The sequence below is a fragment of the Haliotis rufescens genome, unplaced genomic scaffold (genome assembly GCF_023055435.1).
Source record: "Haliotis rufescens isolate VD_foot unplaced genomic scaffold, xgHalRufe1.0.p SCAF_9, whole genome shotgun sequence".
Taxonomy (NCBI): Eukaryota; Metazoa; Mollusca; class Gastropoda; order Lepetellida; family Haliotidae; genus Haliotis; species Haliotis rufescens.
Window position 1 is genome coordinate 16,999,983 of NW_025964383.1, and position 12,153 is coordinate 17,012,135.

The 12,153-nt window shown below is 42.4% G+C and overlaps 1 protein-coding gene across 24 annotated transcripts in view; it reads right to left on the minus strand.

The window, feature by feature from the left end:
• The window catches only part of LOC124119718 (dedicator of cytokinesis protein 9-like), a 190,253-nt gene that overhangs the window by 31,270 nt on the left and 146,830 nt on the right, over nt 1-12,153 (minus strand). For 16 of the 24 annotated variants that reach the window (XM_046482343.2, XM_046482341.2, XM_046482340.2 and 13 more), the window contains one exon: nt 7,346-7,369. The exons of 6 other annotated variants lie outside the window; for them this stretch is intronic. In XM_046482343.2, coding sequence (XP_046338299.2) covers nt 7,346-7,369 — 24 coding nt within the window. The remainder of the gene's footprint in view (nt 1-7,345; nt 7,370-12,153) is intronic. 2 more of the 24 variants (XM_046482329.2, XM_046482321.2) reach the window with 1 other exon arrangement.

Consider the following 12,153-nt stretch of genomic DNA (forward strand, 5'->3'; position numbering starts at 1 on the left):
GACAAACCTAGAAACATAATCGGGGCGAACCGGGATTCGAACCCACAATCATAGGTTTCTGGCGTGCCCAAGGGACGCAACTCTGCACAGCGAATCGCGGCGCCTTAGATGACTGGGCCACCCGTGCCCCCTTGTGCTCAACTACCAATCAAGAAACTATTGACAACCTCTTGTCAGCATTTACAATGAACTGCACAGGCCCTCTTTTTCAAGAGACAACCCTTTGATGGCCTCTCTTCCACGAACAGTCTTACAGCTTTGGAGGGACTCTTTTCTTTAAGACCAAGTATAGAGGGCCCTTTTACTAAAGGCCAACCCTACAGGCCTCTTTTTCAAGAGATCGACCCTCGATGGCCTCTCTTCCATGAACAACCCTACAGCTTTGGAGGGACTCTTTTCACTAAGACCAAGTATAGAGGGCCCCTTTACTAAAGGCCAACCCTACAGGCCTCTTTGCAAGAGACAAACCCTCGATGGCCTTTCTTCCAAGAACAGTCCTACAGGGCCTCTTTACTAAGACAGGCTCTGGGAGGACTTCTTATCATCATCATCATCTTAATCATCATCATCTTCATCATCATCATCATCATCATCATAAATGTCACCATAAGCATCAGTAGGCATGCCTAAGTGTATGAAGCCAAAATTCATATTTTCCTATCTTGATTGAAGTGATGATGTCCACATCCTTCAAATTGCAATTAACTCAATGACTGCGTTAATGTGAGTTATTATGAGTGAGTGAGTAGAGTTAAAGTCATGGGAAAAGACCAGAGATGATTGCCACAGATGTTTATCATGAACACTTATCAATGATCCAAAAAGATGCTTCATGCTGATCCAGGCACAGCTAAGGGACACTACTCTGCACAGCATATTGCAGCACCAACTGGAGCTAACAGTGGAACCTAGAATGTTATTCTCTTGATGACCTGTACTTTCTCTGTTTCCCAACCTGTTTGCTTGTTTTAAACGCCACACTCGGCAGTATTCCTGCTATATGACAGCAGTCTGTAAATAATCGAGTGTGGACCAGACAATCCAGTGACTGATATTATGAGCATCGAACCATGCATTTGGGATCGATGACATGCATCAACCAAGTTAGCGAGCCTGACCACCTGATCCCATTAGTCACCTCTTACGACAAGCATAGTCGCCTTTTACAGCAAGCATGGGTTTCTGAAGACCTATTCTACTCCAGATCTTCACAGGCAGTTTCCCAACTGCACTAATGATACAGGCATTATAATCCGTTCCAATGGTCATAACAAAAAATATTGTTATCTAATGCGATATCAGTAATCATGACACGACCGCAACTGCAACAGTCACAAGCAGCCTTGCTGGCTACATAGGAATTTGCTGTTAAATCTACCTCTGCTGTTAATAAAAGCTACATTAAGAATGTTGATATTATCTACAACAGAAGACAGGAATGTTTCAAAGCATTTACACTTATTTTCTATTCAACTTCTATTCAAACAGCAACAGTGTCAAATAAAGAACAGCACAAACCTTCACACTTAGTAACATTTGTATTTCCACAAGAGTTGGACAAAGATCTGCATGAGATGGCTTGCAGTGGAGGGGGGAGCTTTCAAGTTAACATGTATTGAAGGTCAGGTGAAATGGGGTTTAACGCTGCGCTCAAGTTTATTGCACTTATATAATGAGGTACTTGTATGTGTCTGTGTGTGTGGCTGCTTGTACTAGTCTGGACTTACGCAGGTTTCATAGTGCTAGCCCACTGATATACCATGTTGCAGGTTAATATGGATACCTCACTTGGACACAGTATACCGACTCAGTGCGGACATGTCCTTATTTTATCTGCTTAATGACGAGTGTGAGGCAGGGTAACAACAAGTACCATTTTTTAAGGTCTATTGGTATGATGCGGCGAAGAAATGAACCACTCTACCCACTGGACTACCGACGCGGTCACCACACAGGACAGTACTTCAGATTGTCGGGTGTCACTGACCCTGCGAAACACATATGTCCCACTACTGCTACCATATGGCCCCTTTCACTAGTGAGTGAGTAGGATCTTACACCGCTTTTAGAAATATTCCAGCCATATCATGAGGGACATCCAGAAGAGCTTCACACATTCTACCCTTGTAGGAGTCGAACTCAATGTCTTCCTCAAGCCAACACCTTACCCACAGGGCTAATATCACCCCTCCCTTACTCTCTATGTCCAATACCTGGCCACATAAGTATTCATGTCAGTCCATATCTCCGTCTACATGGTATTGGGTTGTGTCTTAACAGTGTGCAATAACTTCCATTCAGATACCACACAGAACCAACAAATCTCAAGAAGGACAAATGACATCAAGCAGTCTGGGATATTTTCATTTGATCAATGAATGATTCTTATGTTGGGTAGCCTAGTGGTTAAAGCGTTCGCTCGTCACGCCGAAGACTCGGGTTTGATTCCCGGCATGGGTACAATGTGTGAAACCCATTTCTGGTGTACCCCGCCGTGATATTGCTGGAATATTGCTAAAAGCGGCGTAAAAAACAATACTCACTCACTCACTCTATGTCATTCCTAACAAAGTTCAGAACATTTTGTATCACCATCAACAATATGAGAATCAGAAACATCTCTCTGAAATCACAAACCTGTACGTCCCAGGATAAAAACAGATCAAATATCCATGTAGCTTGTAGCTTATGTCAGCATTCCCCCCTTGGAACTGTACACACACGCGTCACCCCAATCAGTCCTCTCACGAACACAGCTGTCATATACCGCAGAGGAAGAGGAAGTAAAAATATCGCTCGTGACAAAACGCACACCAGGTCACCGGCAGTCATTACACACCTCCACCCCGACTACCTCACCTGTGAAGGCCAGAATACCGCTACCTGTACGTGTGTCCGACTCAAGCAGCATTCTACATCCCCGTTGAAGCGTGTCCCACTCCGCTGGTAGTGACTGTAGCTGTTCTACCCTCATTGCTTCCATGGCCTAATCTAGGTTAAACTTGCGTCAACTGTCACATGTGCGTGAACCTCAGTTATAAATTTACCCTCCCACAATACATATGCTAGGCAGGTACACAAACACCAGGGGATGTATTGTGTGTGCTCACTCAATGACAAGGTGACCCCTCTCAACTGCATGTTACCTGTTGTATACAATAGAAAGTGTATAGTAGAGAGTCTATCCTTCCCTATTCCTACATACCTTCACTACGACCAGGGAATCTGTTCTGTGTGCACACTCAAAGACAAGGTGACCTCTTAACTGTTGAATACAATAGAAAGTGTTCCTGAAACTTATTGCCTGTGCCTAAAGCCCTATATAGTAGAGAGTCTATCCTTCCCTATTCCTTCATACCTTCACTACGACCAGGGAATCTGTTCTGTGTGCACACTCAAAGACAAGGTAACCTCTCTCACTTGTTGAATACAATAGAAAGTGTTCCTGAAACTTATTGCCTGTGCCTAAAGCCCTATAGAATAGAGGGTTTACCCTTCCCTATTCCTACATACCTTCACTAAGACCAGGGGATCTGTTCTGTGTGCTCACTCAAAGACAAGGTGGCCCCTCAACATACACTTCTAATTGCATTTTAAGTACTGTTTTTACAACAGAAAGGTATCGTGTTCTAAAATGTTACCGCCCGACCCTAGTGGAACGTATTTCATTACGGCCCAGTACACTACCTCAAGCAAGAGCGAATAACATAATGTCATTCAAGAAAATAGGCTACCTGTATCAAGTTTTCTACCAGGCATAGAAGCTAGTAGCTTAGTACTGCAATCTCATTAAAATCAGACCTTAGTTCTCGCTACCGCTAAACAAAGATCTGAGGACATCCCAGTAGAGGTCACGTCAGGACGACTTTCATCCGACCAATCAGAGCATCGCTTACCAGATCATGAAAGTGACAGTCGGAATGTGATTTCTAGTCATGCATCCTCAAAAACTTTAACACGGGGTACTTCCAATGATAGTTACGGGTTTAACGACTGAATCCATACAATCTAGATCATCTATTAGCGATTCCAGAATGTTCTTTTGTTCAGGTTTCAAATTTTTAATCGAGATTTTGTCAAAATATATTTCGAAGCGTTACCGCCAATTTGAAAACAGTGCCGTAAAGCACAAGAAAGCTGCCTTCTGATTGGTCATTCCATTGGTCGGTCAAAGTTCGCACAAGGTCGATCTGACGTGACCCGTAATGGGATGTCCTCAGATCTTTGCTTCGCGGTAGCGAGAACTAAGATCTGATTTTAATGAGATTGCTTAGTACTGCTGATTTCATCATTTATACTGATGATTGGTTGGTTGGTCATCAGAATCTAAAGCACTAAAACTTGACAATCTCATCCCAGAAATGACCATTCAGTAATCTTGATGCTGGCCCGGTAGTTCACAATGCAGTTTAACAATGATCATGGCGCATGTTCATTACAACTGCACCATGTTGTTTACTTTGAGCAGGCCATTATCGCTTGACTCTCTGATGGGGCCGACTCTTTAAACGGCTGATGTAAACACAATGAAACATTGCACAGACATTCTAGAGGGTGGGGTAAGCTTGGGATTTAACCTTCTCCATGCCTGACACTTACATTTGACAGATTACAAAACCTACGTAAACAAAAGTTGAGAAAGCAGAGACAAATGCCTCCCATTACCGTCTATACTATCATACGAGCAATTACACGTATATCATGATCCAACCCCACCCCTTGTAAGCTCTTATCCTTGCAACCTGCTTATCTGAATACCTTGAGTTTATTGAGGATAGTAATAGTTATACAGCTACATATCCGTGGCATGTAAATAATCAACTCTGGGCCAGACAATTGGATCAGTGGTCGATAACATCAACTGCTTCCAGAGTCTGGGAGTGGATCAGTGATTGATAGCATGAGCAGATTCCAGAGGCTGGGAGTGGATCGGTGTCGATAGCATCAACAGCTTCCAGAGTCTGGGTGTGGATCAGTGGTCGATAGCATAAGCAGCTTCCAGAGTCTTGGAGCGGATCAGTGGTCGATAGCATGAGCAGCTTCAAGAGTCTTGGAGCGGATCAGTGGTCGATAGCATGAGCAGCTTCCAGAGTCTGGGATCAACGGTTGATAGCATGAACAGCTTCCAGAGTCTGGGAGTGGATCAGTGGTCAATAGCATAAGCAGCTTCCAGAGTCTGGGCCGGACAAGTGGATCAATAATTGATAGTATTATGGCTTCCAGAGTCTGGGCCGGACAAGTGAATGAGTGGTCGATAGCATGAGCAACTTTCAGAGTCTGGGCCGGACAAGTGGATGAGTGGTCGATAACATGAGCACCTTTCAGAGTCTGGGAGTAGATCAGTGATTGATAGCATGAGCAAGCCCAGAATCCCTACAGGTGTGGGTGCTGGGAACTGATTCTATCCTGGAATCCCCACACAGGGAAAGCGGGCGATTTTAACCAATCAAAAAAAAACATCTCAAGAATCAGAAAATTGTTTCTTTTAAATAATTAATCATCATAATTATCCTCTTTATATGGGTGATAACAACAATTACTGACCACCTACCAGCAGTGGTGACGTTATTCCATCCCTTCAACAGTGGAACAAGCCCAGGTGTGGACCACACCAAGTCTTCACTCACAGGGTGTACAATCGGAACAATGTTTCTAGTTTCTAATGTTACTCAAGCTTGTCCATTTCAGAGTGTTAAACGCAACAAAGCTGGTCAATATTTGTAACTTTCTTGTCAGTGTTGTCTTAGAGATACTGAACAACTTTACTCAGATACAACATCAAACAGGCATTATCATTTATAACAATAGGACGGTCTACAAGGTTGCCGTGGGGCACAACAATGTCAGTCCTGTTTTTCATCCAGGCACAGATCTATTGATAGAGGAAACAAACTTGGCTATGAATGAGATGCTATGTCCTGATAGGCTGTGCCTTGTCATATTAATGGGTGAGTATTTCTGTCAGCCCACTGTGACATGATTGCAGCCATTTCAAGCATCTCATTGTGATATTATTCCTACAAAGTGGCTTACTTAAAAAAAAAAAAATCACACAGAATCTCATTGCTACATAGTAAAATTGCATTTCCTCAAAGTAACAACATCATTTACACATTAAATATTTAAGCATTATATTTAATATGCTGCCAAGTACATACATTATTTCTATAAATGTATAACATCAACACAGGGAAATAACCAGTTTTGATCATCTGAAGAAACAGATTCCATTGGGTGTAACAAAATAGTGGTGAAATTGAAATGAATTGATCCCAAAAAATCAGTGATGACACCAGGTGTCTGTGAGTGAGTGAGTGAGTGAGTTGGGTTTGACGCCGCTTTTAACAGTATTCCAGTTATATCACGGCGTGTCAGCTTAATGTGGGAGGAAAGCCCTAAGTGATGCAGGTCTCGGACGTTTACCACTTCGGTGAAACCTACGAGCACGGGTATGGTGCTGACAAACCTAGAAACATAATCAGGGCGAACCGGGATTCGAACCCACAATCATAGGTTTCTGGCGTGCCCAAGGGACGCAACTCTGCACAGCCAATCGCGGCGCCTTAGACGACTGGGCCACCCGTGCCCCCAGGTGTCTGTGAAAAGAGTAAGCATCTCCTGCCCTACCATCTACCGGTAGTACACTTTGCATTAACATGTTTGTTTGTTGTCTTATGCTGCACAGCAATACTCTGCCATATGAAGGCAGCCTGTAAACGGATTTGGCCAGACAATCTAGTGATGGGAGTCTGGACTAGACAATCCAATGTTTATTTTGATTTTGTTGAAACTAAGAATGATATGTTATTTTGAATGTTAGGCCGAAATGGATGAAAGTTTCCAAGGCATTGGGACATCACTTTACAAATGGCGACTTTGGTCTTTAATTTTTAGTTTAAAGTTTCGTATGCAGCATTCTATATTCAGTGCTTCTATCCTCCGCCCTTGTGTATGTGTTCACTGTTTTATTCATTACTCAGCAATATTCCAGCTACATGACCCCAGTCTGTAAATAATCGAGTCTGGACCAGACAATCCAGTGATTGATATCATGAGCATCAATCTACACAATTGGGATATGATGACATGCATCAACCAAGTCAGCCAGTCTGACCACCCAATCCTTTTAGTCATCTCTTATGACAAGCATAGTTGCCCTTTCTGGCAAGCATGGGCTGCTGAAGACCTATTCTACCCAGGAATCTTCACAGGGTGTGAGTTACAGGAGGCAACAACAGAGTGCATACAGGAATCAAAGCAAGTAGAGCAGAGAAGACTTGATAATATGTTGTAGACAACTAGTATGTTAGTCACTACCAAAGCTTGAATGCTCAAAAAAACTGACCTGACTTTTCTTGTTTGATTTCTGCTGAGAAAAATAAAAAGTTGACCTCATTGTTATTGTGTCAGTTTGAACCCAAATATACCTCAGAAACCTTTCACGGCATTTAATGCAGTCTTATGATCTTCAGTATCAGCCTGAGACGCCTCCATGTCTGGTGATTATCTGTGACACCAAACTGAGAGTCCTTGGTAGTTTGTTGTTTATCGCCCGCTCACCAATACTCCAGCTATATGACAGCGGTCTGTAAATATTCGAGTCTGGGACAGACAAGTCAGTGATTGATATCATGAGCATCGATCCACGCAATTGGGATACGATGACATGCTTCAACCAAGTCAGCGAGCCTGACCACCGGATCCCGTTAGTCGCCTCTTAGGACAAGCTCAGTCGCCTCTTAGGGCAAGCATGGGTTGCTGAAGACCTATTCTAACCCAGATCTCCTAGGGTCCTCCTGGTAGTCAAATTGGAAAAAAGATAGTTATTTTGTTCAAACTTTGGATTTTCTTAAATTTTGTATTTTCTTTAATTCAGTGGTATTTAACATAGGGGGACACGGGTAGCCGAGTCGTCTAAGGCGCTGCAGGTCCTGAGCAGAGTTGTGTCCCTTGGGCATGCCAGAATCCTATGATTGTGGGTTCAAATTCTGGTTTGTCCCTACCATGTTTCTATGTTTGCCAGCACCATACTCCTGCTCGTGGGTTTCACCAAATTGAAAAACGTCTGAGACCTGCGTCACTTCAATTATTCCTCTCATATCATCTAACATGCAGTGACATAACTGGAATACTGCTAAAAGCGGTGTTAAACCCAACTTACTTACTTTTAACATTGTATATTAATGTAACATAGTGGTCTCTGAGCAAAAAATCCCTGATATCTCAAATTAATATCACAATCAACAATATAATAACAGAAAACATTTACACAGTAATTAAATCAGAAACGTCAACCTCAGAAGGTAACAATAACAGAAAGTTCAACAGAGAACAAGACTAACCATTCTAACTTTACAGCCCAATGTTTGAGAGGGACATGAGATGAACTATTTGCACACACATCATAATAAAATTTCAATATCAAACAGTGATGCCACTTAACCAGACACATTTACAAGCCCAAACGACCGCCTCCTTGGTCTAGTGGTACTCTACTAGTGGAGAGAGGACGGTACAGGGTTCAGTCCCCGGCTGCGTCATACCAAAAGATGTGAAAAGATGTTACTACTTGTTACCCTGTCTGGCGCTCGGCATTTAGGGGTTAAACAAGGACTGGTCGGCTCAGAGTCAGTATACTGTGTCTGAGTGGGGTATCCATGTTAAACTGCGGCATAGTATCCCAATGTCCTTCCTGCTAAACCCCAGTAAATCCCAAACCACTCAATGTCATGAATACAAAGTACGTGATCTAGACTACCAATTGACAGACTTTCATTTTTGTGGAAGCCTCGGTGGCTTTGTGGGTTAGATCGCTGACTTTGTGTGCTGGCGATTAGGTGCCTCACTCAAGTGTGGGTTGGAATCCTGGACAGGACTCAACCCCAAAAAAGTATGAGAATCTGTACTTTACTAAGAAAGTGTTATCCCAAATATAACATTTGTTACACTAAATGTCACCCAAAAATCAAGAATATTCAGACAAGGAGCACCATTTAAATATTATTAAGCCAGACAAAATAAGATTCTTGTTTTACATACAACCCAGACAAAAATACTGCCAAAGTAAAAATACCCTAATTGAAAATATGCCAACCCATCTTTGGGGTTGAGTTTAAATAAGCCCAGTTATTTCAAAAGATCTGCTTAAACAAATGAACCTCAAGTCAACATTAACATTTCTTAAAATGACCTCCTGAAAAGCTGAAAAGCAAAATGTTTGGCATGGTCTTACAATAAGGATTTGTTTGTTTGTTGTTTAATGCCACACTCAGCAATATTCCAGCTACATGACGACTGTATGTAAATAATCGAGTCTGGACCAGACAATCCAGGATTGACATCATGAGCATCGATCTTCGCAATTGGGATACGATGAAATACATCAACCAAGTCAGCGAGCCTGACCACCCGATCCCGTTACAAGCATAGTCACTTTTTACGGCAAGCATGGGTTGCTCAAGACCTATTCTACCCATGATCTTAAGGGTCGGTTGGTGAGGGAGCCCCCTGGTGAAGGTGTTGGCTCATCAATCTGAAGACCTGGGTTTGATTCCAAATGGGTACAATATGTTCAGCCCATTTTTTATGTACCCAGTAACAAGGCTGGAATATTTATAAACGTGGTGTAAAACCCTACTCACTGACTCACTGGCTCACTCACAGGCTCACTCACTGACTCACTTGCTGACTGACTCACTCACTGACTCACTGGCTGACTCAGTGACTCACTTGCTGACTGACTGACTGACTCACTGGCTGACTTACTCACTGACTCACTGGCTGACTCACTCACTGACTCACTGACTCACTGGCTGACTCACTCACTGACTCACTGGCTGACTCACTCACTGACTCACTGGCTCTCTGGCTGACTCACTCACTGACTCACTGGCTGACTCACTCACTCACTCACTGGCTCACTGGCTGACTCACTCACTGACTCACTGGCTCACTGGCTGACTCACTCACTGACTCACTGAGTCACTTACTAAAAGAATCAGTAAACCATTGAAGAAAGAGAGTGCGATCTTCCTCCATATTCCCTTGTTAGTATGAGTGTCGCCACCTGGAAGCCACCATGTTGCGAGTGACAGACATGTTACATCTGCAGATAGCACCAACAAGCTCCCAACTGGACATCAAAGCGCTGGTGTAGTAGCATTGTGTGCGTGGACAAAGGCAGGTGAGGTCATGATGCTTAGTTACGCATGCAACTGTTTTGGACTCCATTTCAGGTAGTGGTGTCTAAGTCATCTGGACCATTCCACAAAGACAGCGCCATGACTGTCTTAAGTCTAGGTTTACAAGCACCTTAGTGCTAAGATGTCTCTGTGGACCGGGGTTTCTGGGGCTTTAGCCATACATGATTGTGACTCTAACATAGATGTATATTTACTTTCAGAACTAAGATCACTTTAGAATAAGTATGTTAGTTTATTTGTTTGTTGCTTAACATTGCTTATACTTCAGTAATAAGACAGCAGACTTTAAAAATCGAGACCAGACAAACCCGTGATTGATATTATGAGCAACGATCAATGCCTTTGCGATCAACCAAATCACCAAGCCTGATCACCAGATCCACTAAGTCAAAGCTTACAACAATCATAAGTTGCTGGGAACCGATTCTAACCAAGAATCACCATAGTATGTAATGGGCCGTAGCTGTCTAAGCCATTTTTCCGCAAAGCGATCTTAGCGCTAAGATGATCGTTACTCTCATACTGAACATAGACTTACAGTCGCGATGCTGAGATGGCTTTGTGGAAGTGGGTCGTTTGATCAAGTATCATAGCTTCTGATGGCAGAACCTGTCCCATTTCAGTCTATAATCCAATAGTACAACTCGTGGTGTTAGAAAGTATTACAAATAGCTGTCATTTCTCCTAGTCCTCTGTTACCTTAAGCGTTAAGAATTTTGAACAATCAAAACACATTGTGTAGCTAACAATATTATCACTGATTACAAATGTATTTTTCGTGTGTAATATTTACATATATTCTATTGTTGATGTTTTAAACTCCTCAGTGTATGTATCTGCCAACCCAAATGTTCACCAATGTGCAATGACATTACTTTAGGAGACTTTATCTTTCCCCCTGAGTCCTAAAGAAGGCAAAACACATTTTTTATCTATAAAATAAATGATTCCATCGTTCTGACTGAAAGTTCACCAACTGTTGCATGGAGCCTAAGAAAACTAGTGAAACATTTTTTGTCGTTATTTCGAACAAATTGTCAAAACTAAATTTGATTTAAGTGGAGAGGTTGTAGATTGCCCTATGTTTTGGGACACTTGTTTGATGCTAAATTAATCCTATGATCTCCACCACATGTTAGGGCTGGGACGAGTCCCAATTTACTACCCGGGTACCCACCCCCCTATTACCCGACCCTACCCGAGTACCCACTGTAGGTTTCAAGAGATAGGTACAAAATGTCCGATTGGGAATAGTTTGACCGTACTTCTGTCAAAATGTATTTAGATACACGTATAATCCGATCTAGTCATGCCTACACTGACGTTGACTGATGTTTAATCATTATGCATACATATAAAGTCAGAAGGAATGTGTGCAAAGTCAGAAAGAAATGAGAACATTTATCACTTATAGTGTAACCAAAGAGTTCTTGATCATTTTTGCCATTAAACAATATCATCACGTGACTAACCACGGGTCCGGGTAGTCCTCTACCCGGGTCCTACTCAGTACCCACCTGACCCGGGTACCCGAGTTACCCGTCCTAGCCCTACCACTTGTTATTGAAAATACAAGCAAATAGTTAGTTATAAAAGATCTTTCAACAAGAAGAAAGAATATAAAAACCAATCATTTCTTGTGCAAGGTGAAAATATTTCAATATACTATCAAGTTCAAATTAAAAGTTGTCAAGACCTGATTAGAATATTGCAAAAAGCTGCATAAAACCACTCACTCAGTAATAAGACAAAACAATTAAATAGAAGATAAACATTCGTGACTTCAGATGCTATAAATTACAAATGAGCTATAATAGGTAAAGCCACACAGGTTGATGAAGCCAGGCATCCCGCTACACACGGATAACACGACTGGCGCGGTATCCAGCATAGAGTCAACACAGAGAGAATTTCACCAAGCCAGGGGAGAAAGCACTCACTCACATTCTTC